The 22,515-nt window shown below is 56.5% G+C and overlaps 1 protein-coding gene across 9 annotated transcripts in view; it reads right to left on the reverse strand.

Annotated features, from left to right (window-relative positions):
- The window catches only part of SYT7 (synaptotagmin 7), a 68,832-nt gene extending 47,846 nt beyond the window's left edge, over positions 1–20,986 (reverse strand). For 2 of the 9 annotated variants that reach the window (XM_030810909.1, XM_030810911.1), the window contains exon 1: positions 20,702–20,982. In XM_030810909.1, coding sequence (XP_030666769.1) covers positions 20,702–20,732 — 31 coding nt within the window. In that variant the 5' untranslated portion in view covers positions 20,733–20,982. Of the gene's footprint in view, positions 1–20,701 lie in introns of all 9 variants that reach the window. The other 7 variants (XM_030810907.1, XM_030810905.1, XM_030810913.1 and 4 more) reach the window with 6 other exon arrangements.
- Between the last annotated feature and the right edge of the window lie 1,529 nt (positions 20,987–22,515).

Here is a 22,515-nt window from a genome sequence, read left to right on the forward strand (position 1 = left end):
TCCAGGTGCTCCACATGCAGTCACAACGACAACAGAGATAAGCATTATGAGTTGTCCCCATTTTACAGATGGGGAAACTGAGGAACAGAGGGGTCAAATACCATGTCCAAGTTCAAAGCCAGGGTTTGAACTCAGGCAATCCGGCTCAGATTCTATACTCTTTGCTTTGACATCACACCAACTAGAGGTACGTGGTTAGTTTTCAAGAGGTAGTCTTTGGAAACCCTAGGGTTGCCTGGAGTCTCTCTGGGGCTCTGGGGAGTGGAGGCTGAGCAGATAAGGCTGTGATCCCTCAAGCCCTCTTCAGCCACAGTAGCACTGTTTCCTTCTGTGTTCTTGAGCTTTTGCAGAAAATTCCATTTGGAGAAGGGGTTGTGTTGCTAAGAAAAGTTGAACTCTTCTGGATGAGTGACCCCAGGGTCCCCTACAGTGTGGATGGCTGCTGTTATCTTCCAGGCAGCTGGTACGGCCTCCACAGATTCCCCAGACCCTTCAGCCTCCCTTGGACGGCCCTCAAAGGCAGGGTGAAACAAACACTTGCCACTGCAGATTGCATTGATGCTGTGAATAATAGTGACATGATGTCCTCGGCCAGCATGCGGACATCCTAAGGAGATCCTAAGGGAGATGTCGCCATCGAGGGGTGAAGGCATGTTTTTGCCTACCAGTCAGAGTGAACCATTCCCTGCGTATGGAGTCACTGTGTCTCCAGCTGGAAGGAACCTTGAAAGTCATGAAGTCAGGCCCCAGGGATGCACAAAGCCCATGGGCAGCCCTGTTGGTAACAGGGAGCTTCTGCAGGGAGCAGAAAGCAGGAAGCAGGTCCTTCCTGGACGGGCATTGTTAGGGAGGGCTGCTGTGCCTCTCACAGAGCCGAATCTGTCTCCCTAGAACTTTCCCTGCTGGTCCTGAGCCTGCCCGCCAGAGCTGCCAGGAACGAGCTGGCTGCCTCTACCACATGACAGGCCTCCAAAGCCTTGCCGACAGTTCTAATGTCCCCTTCAAGTCTTCTCCAGGCAAAGCCGCCCCAGCCCTCTAACCCCTCCTCAGATGACATGCATGGTTTCAAGTCCCCTTACTGTCAGCATATTAACACTGGGGGAAAGAAAATATGGGAGCCCTAGTCAGCCTTTTGACAGGGCTGAGTGCCACAACCTATCCTGAGGCAGAGGAGACATCCTGGGTCCCAGTGGGTAAGGCACAGCATAGACAAGGGCAGACAGGAAACCTGGGAGGCAGGGTGAACCAGGAGCTAGGCAGAACCAGACCTCCTAGGTCCAATGCCGGGATGTCTTGGGAGTGAGGTATGAGCTGGGGCAGGCTGCTGCCCCTCTGCCCAGGCCTGTGGTAGGCATATCAGCTGACTAGAGCTCAGGATGTAGGGTCTAAATGAGTCCTGTGTGCTTTGCTGGGTCCTGTGGGCACAGCCTATGCTCCTGGCCATGCCACCCCCCAAGGAGATCTCAGGGTAAGGTCTGTGTACCCCAGGAAGCGGCCTGCCTCTGAGGGTGGACAAGATGCCCATGCACAACCTTCCCTTCTAGCATCTGGGCAGGGCTTGGTCTCTTGTTCACCACTGTATTCCCAGCACCAACGGTGGAGCATATAATAGGTGCTCAATAAATGCTTATTGAACGAATGAAGGAGGAAGAATCCCAGGCCTCCAGGAACAAAGATAATAATAGGTGCTACTATTTATTAAGCACCTACTATATGCCATACTACAGGGTCCACAAAGAAAGGGGCTGTATCTGCTTCGCTCACTCCAGTATCCTTTATGACGAGTTCAGTGTCTGACACACAGGGGATGCTCAGCAAATATTTGTTGATGCTTGTATATGTTAACTCATTTGTCACCCAAATAAGATGGAAGAGAAGAGATTGGAGAGGCTGCAGTGATGAGTTGAGAGCTCTCTTTTACAAGCATGTGTGTGTGCGCACACACACACGCACGCACACACATACGCACACACGTGCACGCACACTTGCGCACGCACACACACACACACACACTAGGACCCCTTCTGTTCTTTCCCCATGCTCAACTTTGCCTGACAAACTCCTGATTTTTTTAGGCCCAGATAAAAAGACCTCCTCCAGGAAGCCTCCCTTAGTCTGCCCAGTGGGAATTAATTTCTCCTGCCTCTGAGTTCCCAGCATACTGAGCCTACATCCTTCTTTTAGAGAATAGTGATTAGTGCCAGGCCTCTGAAGTCAGATTGCTCAGGCTCAAATTCTGGCTCTGATTCTTCCAAGCCATGTAACCTAATCTCTGTGTGCCTTGGTTTCCCCATCTGTAAACGAGGGCTGATAATAGTATAGTCTCATAGGACTATGGTGAGGTTTAAAGGAATTAGCATGTACAATGCACTCAGCACAGTGCCTGACACAGAATAAGTAGGCACTAAATGCTAGCTATTATCATAGCATTATCACATCGTGCCCTGGATTAGAGATATCTGGGGCACGGAGTTGGCACTCAATGGTGTTGAATGAAATACTGGACTGGATACACTCTAGTTTTCTCCACAGGATGCAGAGGTCAGAGGTCACATCTTACTCAATTTTGTGCACCCCTGACCCCTCCCAGGACCTGCAGGGCTTGACCAAAGCAAGCATCAGTGAGCACCTACGGTATGGAAGAGGGAGGGCTAAGGTATGGGGACATGGGATCAGGGGTGACAGCTGGAAGCCAGGCTGGGCCTCAGGTGTGAACTGCAGACCCAACCTGGTCCCTTACCAGGGCTCAGCTCTGACTCCCAACTCCTTCTCATCTCCTCAGCAAGCCATGATTTATGGATGAACAGAATCAAACAGGGCTGCTGGCTGCTGGGATGCCCTGGGGAGCTGCAGGAGAGGGAATGGCTTTCTGAGGGCAAGCTCACCAGCTGCCCAGAGGGGAATGGGAGGGGGGCCGCAGGAGCAGTGGGCACATGCACACAGGCCACAGACACGAGCCACAGAGACTCACCCTGGCACAGACACCCATGCACACATGCACACACACCCATGGCCGTGGCCACAAGCAGATGCCCAGCCAGCTCCGCCATTCACGAGCTCTAGGCATTCACGCACTTCCTCTAGCCTGGAGTTCTCTCCCCATGAATTTGCCATCACTTGTCTACTCAGATTCTGTCTGTCCTTCTGAGGCAGAGCAGTGGGATATATTGTAGACTTGGAGGCAGATGACCTGGGTTTACGCCCCACCCCTGCCCCTGGCCAACTACGTTACCCAGGGCAAGGCCCATGCTGGGCTTGAACACTTTACCTTCAAATGATGATCATGACCCCTGACCTCCCCAGCAGGGGAGGTCACCACCAAATAATAGCTAACATTAGTTGAGTGCACGCAATGTGGCAGATACTGTGCCACGAAGTTTACATGCACCATCTCCACAACCTCGGACCATTATTATCTCCATTTCACAGGGGAAAAAACTACGGCATGGGGAATAATAGGTGCTTGAGCCCATCCTTTCCTGCCTGGCCACAGTGGCCTCCCTTTGAGCTGACGAATGTGATGGCATTCTATAATGTGCTAGACTGTACAACCTAGCCACACTTTCTTCTTCCCACAAGCAGGTCAACCCCTGTCACACCTATGATGCTTTGCCTAGGCTGTTCCTTCTTCCTGGAATGCCTTTCCTTCTCTGTCTTCAAGGCAACTAGACAAAGATGGTCTCCCCTCCTACAATCCTTTCTGCCTCCCTAGTAACTATGACAATTAACTATTTTGGGTTAATAATTAGCTCTTTCTGTGTCCTTCCCCAACTGGGAGCACCTAGAGGATTGAGACCCCCAGCTCACTCAGCTTTGAAGACCAAAGTCTGGTACACAGGAGAGGTTGGAGAACTAATTACTAAACAAATTCATGAAATCACTCAAGGTCTCAGATAAGCCCACCTCCCCCAAGAAGCCCTCCCCAATGACAGGCACTCATAGCAGTCTCTTCCTTCTCCAAACTTGAATTAATGGATCCATTTGTCAACCCCCTTTTCTTGGGGATAGACCTGACCCCCACAAGCAGGGGCAACAGGATAATATCCTGTCTCCCAATTGCTCAGGGTCTCCCACAGCCTGTAGCCTAGGTCAAGGTACAGAGAAGCTGCTGGACATGCTGGGAATCTGTGCCTATAGGCTCTTTCCCCCAGAATTCATGTATGCTCACACTCTCAGATGGTGACATGCACACTCCCCACACCCAGCCCTTCCAGAGTTGTTCCAACACCTGCAAGCCCTCCCAACCTAGACTGCTTCTGCTCCTGGAGGCTCTTACAGGCATTCACAGGTCCCAGGCCACTGCTCTTCTTCCCAAGTGTCTTTCATCACAGTAACGAATGTATGCTTGGCATTGAATCATGTCTGCAGACTTCAGCACCCCTCTGAGGGTAAATACTCTTATGCCCATTTTACAAAGAAGGAACCTGAGGCTCAGGAGGGTTAAATGCTTGCCCAGGAACACACAGCAGAAGAGAGGTAAAGCCAGGATTAGACTGGAGGTCTGTAAGACCTCAAACCCTGTGGCTCTTACTCTTGTTCCACCCTAGAGGAGCCATGCCTTGAAATAAGACACTCTGAGAATAGACAGAAAAGAAGAAAGAACCTGAGTGGACACAAACAGCAGTCAGGGAAAGGGCTCCCACTCTCCCAAGAATTTTACCAGTTAGAGCCATGCCCAAATTACCCCAGGTACTTCAGAGACTCCTCTGACACACACACCTTTTCTGGGGCTCCTTCCCCCATCCACTGGCCCACGCACTGGCCTCAGAGAAGCACCCTCAATAGATAGAGTCTCAGCTGGCCTCAGGGTCCCAGGACAGGTTGGGGGTTGGGTATCTGGCACTGGACAGTCTAGGAGTGGGAAGAGGAGGACAATGGGGTGTCCCAGGGAGTTGCCCAGGGCTCTGTCTCTGGTACTGATCAGGGTGCAACCACTACTCCGGAGATAAAGCAGAGTGCTGCTGGGGGTGGTTGGGGCTACATCTGCCATCCTGAGCTTGCCTCCTCCCACCTGATTCTGCAATACACGTCAAGCCCCAGCACTTCCCCACCCCCATCTTTTGGTGGCTCCCGATGACGTTCAAGGTGGGAAACAGTGAAAGCTGGAGTCACAGGTTTCCATAGGAAGCACCCTCCATGCGCATGCTGAGCAGATGGAAATGGGGGAAGATGGCAGGCATTTACAAGTGGGCAGAGCTTACCAGCTCCAGGGTGATCTGGGCGTGGAAAGGGGGACATTTTTGGTGCCTATCCTGCTTCCCTCCCTCCCCTCAACCTAACACACACAAGAAAGCCAGAAAGAGGCAGAGTTGGGGAGAAAGGAACAGAAAGCCAGTGAGCTAAACCCTGCACCCCAGACAACCAGGCAAAGCTCCAGGTCTTGCCATCTTGCAGAATTTCCTGACCTCTTTCCACTGTAAAACTCTCCCTTCCAGGCCACCCACCTGGGGAACAGGGCCAGCTCTTCTCTTAAAAGAGGAAAAACAAATTGAGATAGGCGAGAGGGAAAAAAGAAGAAGGAAGGGAGAACACCCAGCACTTATTTTCCAGAAAAGCTAGGCCTTGGACCTACCCCCACCCCATGCCCTCCGGACATTCTCTGAGTGTCCTTTGGAAAGCTGTGGAGGTGCCCACAACCCCTCGGGCTTCACCCAGGGCAGGAACTAGGCTAGCAAAAGAGGAAGCCCAAGGGGAATTGTTTTGGAAAGTTACAAGTAGCTGAAAATAGGGTCTCGGCACGAGCAAGCTTCCTCAACCTTGACTGTAATAAAAACAGATAATGTGTGAGTGAGCTAGGGAGAGTGCGCTGGCTGGGGCCGCAGAGGCCAGCTGGATGCAGACAGTTTAGAATTCAGAGGAGATGCCAACTGAGTAAACAGCAAATGAAGGATTATCTGGATGGGCCAGCAGCTGTTCCAGCAAGAAATTGGACGGGGACATGTGGGGATCCACAAGCACTCCTACTCCTTATCAGAGAGCGAGGCCTGGTGAGCTATGAGGACCTTGTCCACGCCTTCCCTACCTCTGCTGTCTCTTCCAGTCAAGACATGGCCTTGGTAATAACGGCTCACATCTGTACAGTGCAGAGCAGTTTATAAAGTGTTCCACAGTTTACCGAGAGTTTCACATGCATTATTGAATTTAATGGAGGTGACGGTATCTTCTGCTCAGTGACCCCCTCACCTCACCTCACCACAGCCACCCCTACCTCCCACAATTCCTGGCCTAGGAAGGCCTGGTGCATCTGGCTTCTGTATTCAGCCTCAAAAGAGGAGGAAGGAGAGACTGGCCATCTGTAGACCCCAGAGAGCTGCTAAGCCCAGAAGTCATCAGGGCCAAAGCCATTCAGGATGGAAAGGGCCAGGTGCCAGCTCTGAGCTGGGAGCCCAGGCTGAAGAGTGGCTAGCCAGGAGTTAGCTCGGAACCTGACACCCTACCCACCCACCTTGATCCCAAAGCTGATGAGCCACCTGAGCAGCTGTGAAAATGATCACGTCTGTCAGAGCAGCAGGAGCCCAAGAAAGGAGGGGCTCAGAATGGGGAGGGGGCTCTTCGCTGGGAATGCGGAGCAGAGGCAGGATCAGGGATGTGTGATGATTAAGTGTGGGCCTTGACCACTAGTTACTCCTATGAATAATGCATTGTTGTGCCTTGGCCTAAATCAGCATCTTATTGTTATTAATAATACACACTGCAAAGAAGCTGGGGTTGGAACTGTATGCTATGTTTCATTTGAGTATCTCAGAGCACTTAAAAGCTCCTGATGCTGATGACTCAACTTTATCTCTCCAAGTCATAGGCTTCCTCACGGGCCACCTGCCCGAATGCCCTTCCACCTGAGGCTTGGAGCCGTGAAGGCCACCAGGGCTAGAAATCTTCCATCCTGGGATTCAAATCCACGGCCAGGGCTTATGGCTGGGGAGGGGAGTGCATTTAATCTTTGCAAGCTCAAAGGCTCCTGGGGATGCAACATAATGTGAAGCTCCCAGAGAGGTTTCAGGACAGAAATAACTAGTGGGAATCCAGGGGCGGGAGAAATGGATAGAGAGACCACTGCGGATCTGAATCCTGTTCTGTCACTTGCCAGTTGTGTGACCTTAGGCTACTCACTGAACTCTCTGGTCCTAAGCCTCCTGGCTGGAATGCAGGGTCTAAGATTCCCTCTACGAGATGCCGTTCTATCATATTCAGGGGTATCATTTACACGGCAAATATTAGGATGGCGCCGTTGAGCAACCCCCAGAGCTGTCCAAGGTGCTGAAACAGCTGTCGGCCACGCGGCTCCTTGTCCTTGGTGCTGAAACAGAACTCAGTTCTGGGGCTGCGCCCTCTTCCAGGTCGCCCTTTGCGCAGCTCCCAGCGAGCAGGATCCGAGAGACTGTGCATAGTGATTCCGCCTTCCTCTGCCAATGCCTCCCTGATCAACCTTCAGCTGAAGCTATGGCAGCAACCAGCGACCTCAAGAGCCCCCTTTCCTCGAGTTAGGTCCTCGGATGCTGAAGACTCCAGTCCTGACTCAGGACAAAAAGGGCCGCCCCGCGAACGTGGTAAACACCACGCCCCATTCCCTCCCGGGGGCCCGCCGCACTGCCTCCTGGTGGCTGGCGCGGGCACTGCACCCTGGCGGGGGCACAGACGGTCCCCAGTGGCGGCCTGGGCCGACGGGGAAGCAGCGGCAGGCGGTCCTCCGGCCCCCGCCGCCCCCTCACTGCTCCCAGGGCAATCTGGCGTTCAGAGCTTACGGCGTTGCCCGACACCCGCACACTCCAGCCTGTCTGACTGCGTCCTGGCTGCTTTGGGGCTGCCTGGGTCACAGTGCAGGCTCAACCCAGCTGGCCAGACCTGGGGCAGGCAAAACTTCCTGCTCCCTCCTCCAAGGTGGGTGGGGAAGGCTTGTTTCAACAAACACCAACCTTTCCTCTGCGGCAGGGCTAGTCCCGCCAAGATGAACACAAAGGCCTCCCCCAGGGCAAACGCTCCACACCTCTCCCCCATCCAAACAAGAACTTTGCCCACACCCGCCCCAGGAAAAAGTGAGGGGTTGAGGGAGAATGCCATAACTGCAGTCCACTCCTGTTCCCCCACCCTACACGTGGGGGCTCTTTGAAAGGCAGATCTGCTTGGTGTTTCTAGGGACTGCTTGATATGAACCTGACTGGGTTGTAGAGATTCTCCCTCTTCCAAAAACAAAAAGCAAAACAAATAATACTACCTGAAAAGGCAGCACCCAAAACCACAGCTTCTCTGGAGTCAAGGGAGTCAAGATAATAGCCTTCAATTACAGTAGACATAGCTGGTATGTATCATTTATTGAGCACTTACTGTATGCCAAGCACTGTGCTAACAGCTGTGCAAACATGATCTCATTTAGCCTTCCAGCCACCCTGCCTCCCCAGGAGGGAGCATCATGCTCAGCCTCCTACAGATGAGGAAAGTCAGGATCAGAAAGGGAGGCGACCACTCAGGCTGGCGTAGCCAGCAAGTGCTGAGACAGGCATGGGAGAGTGCATCCATCTGCCCTTACTCTTGCCATTCAGCTGGATCTACCTCACCATCCTTCCATGTTCTAGAGGCCACACTATCCTTCAGGTTTCTCCAAGACCACTCCAGCCCCCCACCATCCTCACCTCTCGGCTGAGAGCCACGTGGAGGAAGAGAGTAACACCTTGCACTCTATAGCATTTTACAGCCTGCCAAGTGCTTTCAGAGCCACTGTCTGTCTGAATTGACCCTCATGATCTTGAGGGGTGAAGTGGGCAGGGATGGCCCTGTTCTGACTTTGTAGGAGAGAAAAGTATGGCTCCAAGGAATAAATGGCTTGCCCCAAGTCACACCGTGAGCTGTGGAACCAGAATTCAGGCAAAGACGGTGGGACACCCAGTCCAGTGTACTCTTCCCACTTCCCTAAGGCTGGGGTGCTGGGGATAAGCCAGGCAGGGAGTCCTAGGGGCTTTCATCTCCTGAGGGGCTTCCTGAGGCCATGACCTGGGCTGCTTCCCCACTCCTCCTCCCCGGGGTCCATTGGTTGGCTCAGCTTTAACTTGGAGTCTCGGAGTCTCATTCTAAATGAATTTTTTTTTCCAGGCAATTACCTCCTGCTAATTAGGAGGCAGGGCTGCCAGTCCCTGGGCCCTGGACTGACCCTTTTCTCAACCCACAGAGGGCAGGGGGGTTGTGGAGGTACTGGGTAGCAGCTCCAGCCACAGAAACTGCCTGGGTCAGGGTTCTGTCAGGGCAGGTGATGCTGATGGAGGAGCAAAGAGCTCCACAGAACTGGAAGAAGGGAGGCAGGGATGCTGGGGAGGGAGGGACTCTGAAGTGGGAGAGGGCAACGGGACAAAAAGCTGGAAGGAGCCTGAACATGCCCATGCAGAGTAAGTGAGAGAGACCTGGACTCTGGGGCAGCAGAGGGAGCCAGGAGGAGCCAGAAAAACAGGGACACATCAAAGGAAGAAAGGAGGAATCTCAGGAACCAGAGAGACAGGAAGGGGTAGGAATCTCCCCTCTATGGAGAGAGAGGAAGTGAGAAGGTGCCCCAGAAAATGGTCAAGATTACAGAAGGGGCAGAGGGAGAGAGAGAGATACTGGAAGACTCCAGGAAAGGGAAGGGGAGAGGAAGGACAGGGAGGAAGGAGGAATTGCTGAAGGAAAACCCCAGGGAGAAGGGGGAGGAGAGCGGGGGAGGAAGGCTTGGAGTGGCAGCTCCCAGAGCCCCAAGAAGGGCTTTCTCTACGTCATTGTCCTTGAGCTTCCCCCAATGTCAGTGCCCAGCCAGCTGGGCCTGCACACCCTCCTACGCAGCCACAGGTGCGGGCGGGCATGATGGCAGGCCACCAGCCGGCTCAGGCCCCAGATGCTCCACTCACCCGGGGCAGCCAGCTGACCTCCCTCCCTGCCAACCTGCCACCCCCTCGAGTAGGCTGAGCCAGGGGCCCTCCTGGGCCATACAGCAACATGACCAGGAGCTTCTGGGGCTGTGTTCAGCCTCTCCACTTTTCAGAGGGAGGATCAAGGCACAGAGAGGAAACAGTGCCTGTCCAAGGTCAAGTGAGTGATGAGGCCAGACTCAGAGGGCTCAGGGGCTAAGTCCTACTGGTGGGTCCTGTTCCCTTCTGGGCAATGGGCAACAACAGGAGACAAAGACAAGTCATGGCTGCCAGCAAGTCAGTCCTGATCAAAGCCCTCTGGAGTGTGGGGTGGCAGGCAGAAGGGAGTGAGGGTGGCCAGGGGCTGGAAGGGAACCAAAGGAACTCACGTTTATGGAGCACAGGGTGAGAGGGTTCTGCAAGGGTTATAATTGTAACAAACATTACTGAACACTTACTAGGTACAGTGCGCCAGCCACTTAAGACATTACATGCAGGATCTCATTTGATCCCAACAACCCTATAAAGTACGTATCACTATTATTCCATTATAGGAAAAAAACTGAGACTCAGGAGGGTTGGGTGACCTGGCCAAGTCCACACAGCTAGCCAGTGGCATGGTTCTGACTCATGCAGCTGGTCATTTTGGGGCCACTGCCCTGAAGACCCCTCAACATTATCTGAAGATGTGCAGGTCCCTGAGTTCTCAAGGTCCCAGAACAGCCCTGGCACAATCTAAGCCCCAAACTCCAGTAGGACTGCAATCCATGAGGTCTAAGACTTGAACAAGCCCTGTCTTAAGGCGTTAGAGTCTGGTTTTTAGTCTTGGTTCAGCCACTAACTTACTGTGTAACTTTGGACAGGTCACTGTCCCTCTCTGGGCCTTCATGTTCCCACCTGTACCATCAAAGGGTAGGACTAGATAATAATAAGAACTACTACGTACATGGTGCTAACTCTGTGACAGGCACAGTTCTAGGTGGTTTACAGATATTAACTCACTGAATTTCCCCAACAGCCCCATGACGGTGCTATTATTCCCTCCATTTTACAGGTGGGAAATGAAGCACTGAAAGGTTAAGTCAGCTGCCCAAGGCCACAAAGCAAGTCAGCACATGGCACATCTGGGATTTGAGCCTCATTATTTTTGATCCAGAGCCCCTGTGCCCTGGCCACCACTCTGCATTCTTTCCCTAAGGACCCTCTCAGCCCCTGCTTGGTGCTCCAGCGACGTGTGCCCATGTGCCTCTGCACAGACACACCTACCATCATGTTTCCACATGGGAAGCACACACAGAGTCATGCATCTGCATGAAGTGCGGTGTGTTAGCTCATGCTCCCACACCCACTCCTGTGCCTCCACCCAATTTCTACCTGAAGTAGCCGGGCTGGGTCACATATGTCCACAAGCATCCCAGCACCAGAACAAGCCGACTCTAGCAGGTCCATGCACACACACACATATACACGTGTTCCCGTCTCTGAGCACTGGTTGACTTGTGGGGGCCATGTGCCATGCTGCAGCACACAGCCATGTGGCAGTGACGTGGGCCACCACACCCCTTCTCCTCTGCTTCCTTCTAGTGCCTGGGTGGCTGGCACGTCACATCCCGCACCTGCCGGCACCCCCATCCACACTGCCTTCCTCACGCCTCTCCCCTAGCAGAAGCGGGCACCTTCTCCAGGAAGGAAGCAGACTCAGGCACAGCCTGGCTCCCACGGCCCAAAGATGCCAGCCAACCTGGGGGTGGAGAGGGAGAGAGAGGCATCAACTGGAGGCTCCAGGGGGCCTGGGGTCCACAACGGCTCCTATCTGAGACTAAGCCCGCCTTTAGGTCTGAGTGCCAGAGCTGAGCTCTCAAGACCCTCGAGACACTGGCCCTCTCTGTCATTGCCAGATATGGGGTCAGATGGGGACCCTGGGGACAGAGGGTCTCCCATCATTCCTGAGCAGGACTGTGGTGCCACCTGGGCTCCTCTGACCAAGTTACCATTGCACCCTTCACCACCCTATCCCCGGTCCCTGCTCTCTCCTCCCCCTGCCCAAGCATCTTAGAGTTCTGGGTATTTTTAGGCCTCAGCTGACAGGCTGTGAAATCACTCCCTTCGCACCTCCCCAACCAGGCGGGGGCTGGAGAGGGAGGAATGAGGTTGGGGGGGGGCACACAGACAATTCATCAGGCTTCTCCAGGGCTGGCAGGTGCCAAGGAGGGAGAGAGGGGTTCCTCCCCTTCTCCTGAGAGCCTCCCCCATGAGTAAAAGGATCCCTCCACCTTGCCAGTAGAGAGAATGGAGACAGGGTGGGAAGGAGACTCCCCTCCACTCCAGGAAGAACAAAGGCTTTAGGGGATACCCTAGCATTAGAAGAGGCACTGGGACACCCTTTGAGTCCAGCTCTGCAGCCACTACCAACTCGTAGTGCTCCCTTCTGAGAGACGGGCTGAGAGACGGGCTGGCTTAGAGCCTAGTAGGATAAGGCGGCACTAGGCAACGTAGCCCAGTGGTTAAGACCCAGGCTTTGGAGTGAGGCCGACTTGCAATCTTATTCCTGCTCTACTGAGTGACCCGGGCAAGACACTCAACCTCTCTGAGTCTCCGTTTCCTCATTTGCACTGCAGTGAATTGGATATCTCCCTTGCAAGACTGCTGTGAAGATGACATAACATGATGAATGGAAAGAACAAGGTGGTCTGTGGACCCACCAGGCACCACTGGGAGCCTCTCCCTTGCAGCTTTCCCTGATCTTCCATTTCTCCTAGCTGCCCCTTCTCTGGGCTGGCTTTCTCACTGCAATCTCCAAGACAGGAGCCCACAGTTCATCCTGGCGTCAGGGCCCTTGGCACCTATCTGACCCCCACTCAGGGGGAACAAATTTCCAACTAAGGTGGGTAGTCAACACAGATGGTCCCCACCTCCCTGCTTCCTGCTGCAGGACACAGACACATACACATCATGTGTGCACATGTACTCAAATGCCAACATGCATGTGTGCTGCCAGCGCCTCAGTGTGAGGGCATTTGCCTTGGGACGACCCCCAAGGGAAGTGGGAAGACCCCCAAGGGAAGTGGGAAGACATACCCAGGCCCCGCTGTGAATGGGTCCCTGTGCCAGGGGCCATGGGCATGGAGAGGGGGGTGGCCCGCCTAGTTGCCATGGAGACAGGTTGGCTTTGGTGGGGCTCTGGAGCTCAGGCCTGGCAGCTGGAGCAGGAGCTGTGTGGCCCCTCCCGGGCCTGGCCCTGATGCCTGCGGGGGTTATGTGGGTACAGAACAAATCCTCAAGAGGACTAACTGTGTCCACAGGGCCCTGGGCCCGCCCATCTTGGCTCTATATCCCTCGCTGGGAGGCTTTCTCTGATACCCCAGGCACCTGGGAAGCCCCCTCAGGGTGTTCATTCATGCCCACCTGCACCCGGCTACCCCCTTACTGCCTATAATCTGCTGCAAGCTTTCCAAGGGCAGGGGCCCAGGCTGGCTGGACACTGCAGATCTCTTGGCAGAGGTAGGGACAGATATGTTAATGGCTGAGATTCTAGCTCCATCTACCCGCCTGCCTCCCGACTTCCCACCCTCCACACTACCGTGCTGTCAAAGTTCTTTATAGAGATCTGCTCAAAAGCCATCCATGGCACTCCATGCCTTACTTTTTAAAAGAATTTCAGTTTTCCTATTTCAAAATGCCAACTCCTTCATAATCTGGCCCAACCTACCTTCCCAAGCCTCACTTCCTGCTACTGTGCCCCAAAGTTCTCCCTTCTGGCCATGCTGAAGCACTCACTGCTGCCTCAACTGGCCAAGATCCCTCGAACCCTCTGAGCCATTGCATGTGCTGTCCCCACCTCACCAACCGCCTCACCTCTGCTCGCTCACATGGCAAAGCTCTTATTCTTCCTTCAGGACTCAAGGCCCTGTATCTGAAGTTCACACCCTTAGGTCTGGCAGCGTGGCTGGAATCCCAGACCTACTTCTAACTGCAAGTTCGCACTTCCCAAGGTGGTTCTGAGGATGGAGGGGCTAACGCATGTTATGTGCTTAGAACAGCATCTGGCACATAGTGAGCACACATGTCTCTGCTATTCTGATGGTAACTTAACTGACACTGCCTCCATGAAGCCCTCCCCAACTCCTCCACCATGGCGGTAGCAGGCATGTTCTCCTTGGAGGATCCAGAACCCTCATCCCACACATCAATTGCTTGGTACAGGACAATGTTGAGAACAGCTGCCGCTGGCTGAGTGTTTACTATGGACTGGCTCTCTGCTAAATACTTTTTCTGACTTATCTCACCTCATCTTCCAACCACCTGGGAGGTAGGAACCATCATCATACCCATTGAACAGAAGAGGAAACCCAAGGCCAGAGAGGTGGGCTGATCTGCTCCAGAGACACAGCAGCAAGTGTCTCTGCCAGGATTCAAATCAATAGCTGTTTGACCCTAGAACCCTAGCTCAAGCAAGCTGTCCCTGGAGGCACATATGTAAAGTGCTCAGCACATACTGAGTGCTCCACAAGGCTTGCTACTATCATGCTATTGTTATTATCAGGGGAGGACACAGGATGTGTTTGGTGACCTGAGATGGGATTCCTTAAGCTGGTCCCTCTGCAAAGCATAAAACCCCCATTCCTGGAGAAAGTGTTTCCAAGGGTCCCTTGGCTGCCATCCCTGACCCCCATCCTCAGATGGGGGTCAAGGATGGCAAGGAGTTGTGCAGGGAGCCCCAGTATCTGGACCCAGGGCACTTCCTCTGAGGGGTGCTGCAGCAAGCAAATGCTTGAGGGGGCCCTCCCGGGCCCAGGCCCAGCAGAGCGGGAGAGAGCCTGCTATGTGCCGGGCATGCTGGCCGCCGCTCTCTGGCCCCACTGACACCAACCCATGGTAATGAGACGGATCCAGTTTGTACCCAGGGCCCCGCCGGGAGCAGCTGCCGTGGCAGGGTTTGAAGTAATTTAATTGGACACATTAGCCGCATGCTCTCTCCTCCACTCCCCTTGTGCAGAGCCTCATGCAGGCGCCCCTTCTGCCTCCCACCCCTCATGCCACCCTACCCTGGCTGGTGGCAGGGTGCATGCTCCACCAACCAGCTAGGACTAATAGGTAGGCACCGTTCCTCTCTCATTCCTGGGGCTCCTGGGGGCTCTAGAACCAGAGGGCTCTCTAGGTCCCAGGTTCTCCCCAATCTCTGATGCAAGCAGCAACTATGGGAGCCTACTGGGGCTAGAGCTCAGACCTCTCCCTCCTGTCTCCTCTAGTGGGCACAGCAGTCACCCCCCTTTCTCCTTTGGTCAGCCATGGAAGCCACCAGCCTTCTGCATTCCAGGAAGGACACTGAAGGAGCAGGGCCAGCAGCATATGCCTGTTTTACCAGCATCTTTGGTTTTGTCACTATCAGGGTTTGTCACTATCAGGGTCACTACAGAGACGATGGGCAGCCCTCCTCTTAGGGCCTGGGGAAGCAGTGCATACACACACGCACAGACCAGACCTAGTCACAAACACACAGGCGAGCTCAGTTTGACCCAGACACATACACACATACTAACAGCCCTACACTGTCATGGGAATACTTGTATCTGTACACGTGAAAGCTCCCATGATCACCCCCGTCCACACCCATGTATGCCATACAGCCAGGTAAGGCCCTGCTCCCAGCAGACGAGGCCTTCATGGCCATGCCAGCAGGTGGGAGGGTGTGGCAGGGGGTAGGCAGGGTCCCTGGCACACAGGCCCTGCCTGGCCAGGTACAGGGCTGGGGGAGGGGCCCTCCCCTAAAGCTTTCCGTCATAGCTCCCCACGCACCTCAACGCACCTCGCTACAAATACACTCATTAGCTGCTGTTTACAGCGGTCCTGGCACTTGGATGAGAGCAGATATTATGGCCATCCAGCTGCCACCCGCACACGCACTAGGTACACACACAGACAGTGCCTCTCCCCCCGGCTCTGTCCTCCCCTTCCACCCGTGGACTTAATCACATGAAGATACCAATTTCCCAAACATGCAGCTTTGCAGGGGTTCCAGCTCACAATACCTCAGCTTCTGGTCCATTCTATCCCAAGGGGTCCTTCCAGGTGGAGGCTGCAGAGACCCCCCAGAGCAGGCCGGATGCACCTGCCCACCTTCCAACCAACTGGACCTGGAATTCCAGGCGCAAGCTCTGGGCACAGTCCAGCCCCTTCCACAGGTCTCATGCTGTCTGCCAACTCTGTTCCAGCCCTTGGGGAATTCTGCTGGGTGAGACCAAAGCCCTGCCCTGTAGACACTAGTTGGACAGGGCCCAGCAGGGCTGCCCCTGCTGCCTGGAAGGTCAGGGACCTCCATGCCCATGGAACTGGCAGAATTCACCTGGCATCACCAGCTGGGGTTCCCTGGCAAGGCAGGCAGGCAGGCACCCAGGCTGGGCCTGGCACAGGCTGGTGCCGGCACCTGGCCAGACCAGTGACTGCCCCGACAAGAGAAAGTTGACCTCTTGGCCACATATGCCACCTGCCGGGCACTGTCCGTGGAGCAAAGGACCAGCTCTATAAAGGGCTGCCCATGCCCACCTGGGATGCCACAGTGTTCTGAGGAGCCATCAAGCCAACTCATTCTCCAGCTGGGGGTCATCAGCTCAGGACTGGGCCTCCCGCCCCCACGTGACCCCTCCCAGCTCTTCTCCCTGCTGTTCTTGGCCTCACTCCCCTGGGGGAACCAGTTATTGAAAACGAAAACGGTCCATCAGATTCAGTAAGGATTCAAAGTCCCTGAGAGAATAGGGGGTGGGTGGGGAGTGGGATTGGGGGACTCAGGAGGGGCAGGAGGGGGAGGGAACCATATATGGCTCCTCTGCCTGTCCCACACAACATCCTGCAATGGCCGTGCTAGAGGGTGTAACAAGCGGACAGCCCCCATTGGCACTCCATGTTGCCCTCAATGCCCCTTACGCCTGCGCTTGGGGTCAGCCAGGAGCAGAACCCAGCTGCCCAGGGCCTGTCTTTGCTCACCTGGCACCCACCTATTGACCTGCCTTCCAGCTGTCCCCTTACCTGTCACCTACTGGCCTGTATGTTCCCACCTCAATCCAGCCTGCTCTAATCCCCTCCCCAGTATGAGGAGGGGCTTTGGGGCTATCTCCCTCCCCACTATCCCCCAGCCCTCAAGCAGGCAGCTTGTTGATCAAGCTTCCCTGCAAGGCCACAGAACAGTGTGAACCAGGGCCATGGAGGGGGCCTATCTCCATGGTAACACAACAGCTTGGGGGCACTGGCTACCCTGGCCCATGCCCCATTGAAACCATCCTCGCCCCCTCTGGGTTTTAGACTTGCCCAGCCTCAGGTCCTCCACTGTGTCCTGGCCTGTGGGGAGATCATGCGATCTTCAGTCCGGACTCTGACTCGAGCCCAGGATGCAGGCCAGGGAGGCCCGGGCATGTGCCGATGGGGCAGGCTTTGGGGAGGTAGGTGGGAGGAGAGAGGTTGTTGGTGAAATGGGTGGACACAGTCAGGCCTCCTTGGACCTTCCCATGCTCCAGCCCTGGCCTCTAACCCAGGTGTTCCTCAGGGCACACCCTTGATCTGCCCTTTCAGCCACACCCCTAACTTCTGCACCTCCCTCACCCGCCATCAGCCTCTGCCCCTAACTTGTGCCCAGTGAGTGGAGGGTTGGCCTGGGCAATCTAGCGGATCCTTCGCCTTGAGAGAAGAGGCCCGCTGTGCCAAGGCCCCCTGCCCTGCATGCCCCCAAGGCATGACCTGCCTGGTGGAGTGTCTGTAGGGAACAGAGCCCACTAACAGGTGGGACAAAAGAAGGCTTCAAGCACTACTACCCCCAGGGACAAGCTCACAGAGGGTTGGGGGCAGGGCAGGCAGCCTTCAGGACCTAACCTCTGTCCCAGTGGTTCCCTCTCTGGCCTTGCTTACCAGCTCACTGCAAGGTCACCTCTCCCTTCCTCTCTCTTTTCCTGCCGCTGTCCTGCCTGCCCACTGCAACGCTGACCCCTGCAGGCCTTCTAGGGCCTGCCTGGCCTGGGGACAAGCAGTCCGAGAGAAACGGACTTCAGGATGAACCAGAGGGTGAAGGCCGAGGGCAGGAAGAGGCCCTGAAGTCTCAGAGTAGGCAGAAGGGAGGCTGCAGGTATGGCCTAGGGAGGCTGGGCAGAGTGTGGGGCTGGAAGCTGGGTGTGCATGGGAGGGGGCTGGTCTGGGTTCTTCATTGGACTCCAATTATTTCCCACAGTCCCTTTCTTCGTTCACAATAGATCAGGGAACCAAGGGCCTGGGGGCAAGGGGCCCAAGTAGGGAGAGAACTGCACCTGTCAGGTAAGGTCCTAGCAGTAGCTGAGCCCTTGGGGACCTGCACAGTAAGTGGGATGAGGGAGGGAGTACCACAGGGATCTTCTGGAACCAGCATGAGGCAAAGGGGAGCAGGAGAGGACAGATTTTTTTTTTTTAAAGGATTGGGCCGCAGGTGTTCCTGAGAGTGGGATGAGAGGATCAGGATATAAAAGGCACTGGCTCCTGGGAGACCAGAGGGGAGGGGAGGGGTGGCCTGAGTTACAGAGAAATCAATTTGCATATCTCAGTCCCAACTGGTACCAGCCAAGGGGAGAGGGGGGAGCAGAAATGGGGGACACAGAGCCCTGGCTGGGGGAGCTGAGTCTGGGGAGCCTTGGGGGAGCTGGGGGGAAGGGAAATCTGACCTGGAACTATAGGGCCTACAAAGGTGGGCAGGGATGCCAGAGGGCAGATGCCAGAATGAGATCTCTGACTCCTCAAGGACCCCAGACGACTAGACTCAAAGGCAGACTGTGCCCTCTCCAGCCTATGTCTGACCCCACCCAGCCCAATGCCCACACCAGAGAGGAGTTAGCCTGAGGCTAGCCCCTTTCCAGTCACAGCTGCCCTACCACAGACGCTGGTGGGTCCTGCAGCTACAACTGGGGTGGGCAAGACAGGTCCCAAACGCAGCCAGAGAGGCCCATTCAAGGAGGGAGTGAGGGAAGAGTTGGGGGCTGCCAGCACACCAGGGATGGCACTGGACTGCAGACCCTTTGCCTAGAAGATGCCAAGCACGTCAAGCTGGCCTCCGTGGTGAGGGCAGAGGTGCTTAGAGGAGTGGTGATGTCATGGTACCCAGGCATGGGAGAGAAGAGGAGGGAGGGAGAGGGGATGAGGGCATGGCCCCAGGCCAGTGGCCTAACAGGACAGAGGGGAGGCTGCCAGCCTGGTGGGCGAGGGGACGGAGAGTGTCCTTACTGCTTCCCTACCTTCCATCCTCATGCCCCAGAGCTGGCTTCTGAACTAAGCTACTGGCTTCTAAGAAGGTGAGCAGAGCAAGAGAATACTCCTGCCACGGGCCATGTGCTGGAAGCCAGCGGCCTCTTTGACGAAGATGCCAGGGTAGGTGACCTAGGTCCAGACAGATGAGGGGAGGGCTCTCCACAGGCAATGCCCCTTCAGCCCTCACCTAGAGGACATTCAGAGAAGGGTGCAAGGTTCCAGAGAAGGAGACTGAATCTCTCACCCTCATATCCAAGTGCTGAGTGAGGGCAATGTCTGGCGCCCAGTAGGTCGTCCTTAATATCGACTGGGCTGAAAAGAATTGATGGGGGTGGGAGCCGATTCCTTAAGAGGCAGGGACAGGCTGAGGCTGCCCCTAGAGGGGAAAGAGCAAATGTGGGGCTGGGGCAACAGTGGGCAAAGCCAGCACCCACTGGACTGCCTTCAGAAGCCTCAGGGCTGCAGGCTCCTTCTGTGCAGGGTCTTAGAGCCGTTCCTTCCCCACAGCACCGCCGCCCCCAGGAGGCTGGCAGCAGGGAGCCTGGAGGCTCTTCGTTTGGGAGCACATCCTGGGCTGGGGAGTCGTGCTTTTGGCATCAGAGAGAAGCCCAGAAACAGTCCCTGATGCCAGAACTGGCAGACTGTGGGTGCTGGGACTGGGTGGAGCACCCCAGGTGGAAGCGGGGATGGAGCCTGGGCAGGAGCTGCAGGGGACCTGCCTACAGGTGGGCACTGGGTGAGGAGGCATCAGGAGCCAAGGAGGAAATGGCAGAGCAATTTCCAAGGAAGACGGGAAGATTCTTCGGCTTTGGCTTAGAGGATACCAAGCAGACAGTGGGCTCCCAGGCCACTCCCCTGGCGGGCGAAGCAGAAGGCAAAGGAGTTCGGCCCTCCCCCACCAGGACAGGAGAGAGTTTGGGGTTGTTTGCTTCCCCCTCCCCAAGCCTAGGAGAACATTCTCTTGGCACCCCCATTCTCATGAGCCCCTGCTCTCTTTCCCTTCAGGCACCCCCGTTTCACCCATCAACGCCCCTGCAGTTCCCCACCCCCCAGAGCCTCCCTGCCCAGCTGCCGCACCAGATTCCTACTTGCCCCCTGGCACCCTCTCAATTCACAGTTGGCACTGCGATGCCACTCCGCTCCCCTGTGCCCACAACCTTGGCCAAGAGCTGCCGGGATCCTCGCCCTGGGGTCCGCCAGCCCTGGCACCCCCGGGGCACCGGTGCTGGGGAGACGCGGGTGCCTCTGAGGGCACTGCCCGGCTCCCACAGGGGCAGCGGCTCCTCGCTCTGCCACACACGTTGTCCTTGGGCTGCTGGGGGGGTGGGGGAGAGGTCCTTGTGGGGACACTGCGAAGCCGGTCCCGGACATCCAGCCTGGCAGTGTCCAGACTGCGGGGGATCGGGGTCCGAGCCGCTGCCGCTCGAGCCCGCGCCCCCGGGGCTGGGATGACCCCTGGGGGAGCCCGTGCGGCTCCGGGCGGACAGCAGCCCCAGGCTGGGGCTCCGAGACGGCGTCCGGCGCTGCCGCCGTCCTGCCCGCCGGTGCGGGGCGCCCCAGCCCGCCGGGGCCGCGCTTACCTGGGCTGGCCGCCTCCGGGTCCCGGTACATGGTCCCCTCGTCGCCGGTTCCCTCCGGGCTCCTCAGGGCCGCCCGCGGCCGCGCGCTGCTCCGCCGCCGCCGCCGCTGGGCATGGGGCCGGGCGACCCCCGGGGGCGGGTCCGAGGGCGGGGGCCGAGCGGGCTGCACCGAGCCGCGGAGCCGGGGAGCTGGGGCCGCCCGCCAGCCCTCCCGCCCGCCCGCGGAGCACGCTGCCGCCGCCGCCGAGCCGCGCCGAGCCTCCTCCCTCCGGCCTGCGCGCCGCGTGTGCGCGCCGGAGCGTGTGTGAGTGTGTACGAGGCCGTGTGTATGTGTGTGTGTGAGCGCGTGTGTGAGCGCGCCCGGGACACCGCCGGCGCCGCCCGCCAACCGCCGAACGCCGCGGCCACAGCCGCCGCCTGCGCCCGCTGGCGGCCGCGCACCGCACTGCACCCGCGCCCGCCGCCGCCCGAAGCCGCCCCGAGGGCACGGCCGCCGCCCCACGCCCCGCCCGCCCGCCCGCAGCCCCCGGGGGGAGGGCCGCCGAGCCCCACGGCCGGGCTTGTCCGGCCAAGGGGTCTGGCTCCGCTGCGCGACCCACCCCCAGCCCGTGCTTCCCCGATGGCCGCGGCCTGGCACCGGGCAGGGCCGCAGAGCCGGCCACCTCCTCCGAGGTGCCCTATGGCTCCGATCCAAAAGGCGTGGAGATCCACTCCGGGTTTTCCGCTTGCTGGCGGCTCGAGGGCGTCAGCTCCGGACTCAACACCGCGGCGGTCCAGGGCAGACGGGCTGGTGTGTGCAAAAACCAGGAGTGGAATTTTTGGCAGCGCTGAGCCTGGGTCCGCCAGTCCGGTCTTTCTCCAAGCTCGCACACAGGTGGAGCCGAAAGGGCTAAGATCCCTGCCCTCGGTGGGAGGTTAGGCCTAGTGACCTTCCTCACCTAAACCAGCCCCACGAAAGAAGAAAATAGACTTTTCAGCCTCTGCTTATCCCTCTTCAGCAGCAGCTCCTCATCTGATCCTCCTCTCTATTCCTTGACCTTAGCACTTGGGAGGGTAGGAAGGAAATCTCTCCTTCTCCTTCCAACCCTGGACCTCTCTTGGTCCTTTCTGCCTCTCTGCCGGCTTAGCACAGTCTAAATCAGGTGAACACTCATTTCTCTACAGAACAGGGACGATTTGATTCTGGGGCAGGGAGGAGAAGAGACCCGTCTCCCAAGGATATGAAAAATCCGGAACAGAATCATTAGTGGTATGGTAGGCACAGAGACCTCTCTGCACACACCTACCTACCTAGTCACCTACACACACACACACACACACACACACACAGACATGCTGCCCCACACACACACACCCACACAGACATGCTGCCCACACAAAGAGACACATACACTGACGCTCCCCACGTACAGGTGCTGCCCCTACCCTTCACTGATGGGTCAGGTAAGAGGGCAAAATCCCTGGGTCTGTGGCAGCATCCTGCCCTCCCCTGTGCTAAGAATGCAGTTTGCAGGTAAGCCAGGCTTCCCAGAGTCAAGGATTCTTATTTTCACCCTGAGAAATCCACTTTTGCTGGCTTTATACTGCACTACTCACGCCCAGCCACACCTCCACCTGCCCACAGTGCAGAAGGCAGCCAGGAACAACCCTCTATTCTCAAGTTGCCCCTGACACACACACAAACAGACCCCATCCCCTTGAAATCACATGGAGTCTATCCCCAACCACCACCACCACACACACACACACACACACACACACACACACACACACATTCACCTCCACCTACAGCTTTTCCGGTTGAGAAAAAGATA

This window comes from Nomascus leucogenys, chromosome 4 (assembly GCF_006542625.1).
Source record: "Nomascus leucogenys isolate Asia chromosome 4, Asia_NLE_v1, whole genome shotgun sequence".
Taxonomy (NCBI): domain Eukaryota; kingdom Metazoa; phylum Chordata; class Mammalia; order Primates; family Hylobatidae; genus Nomascus; species Nomascus leucogenys.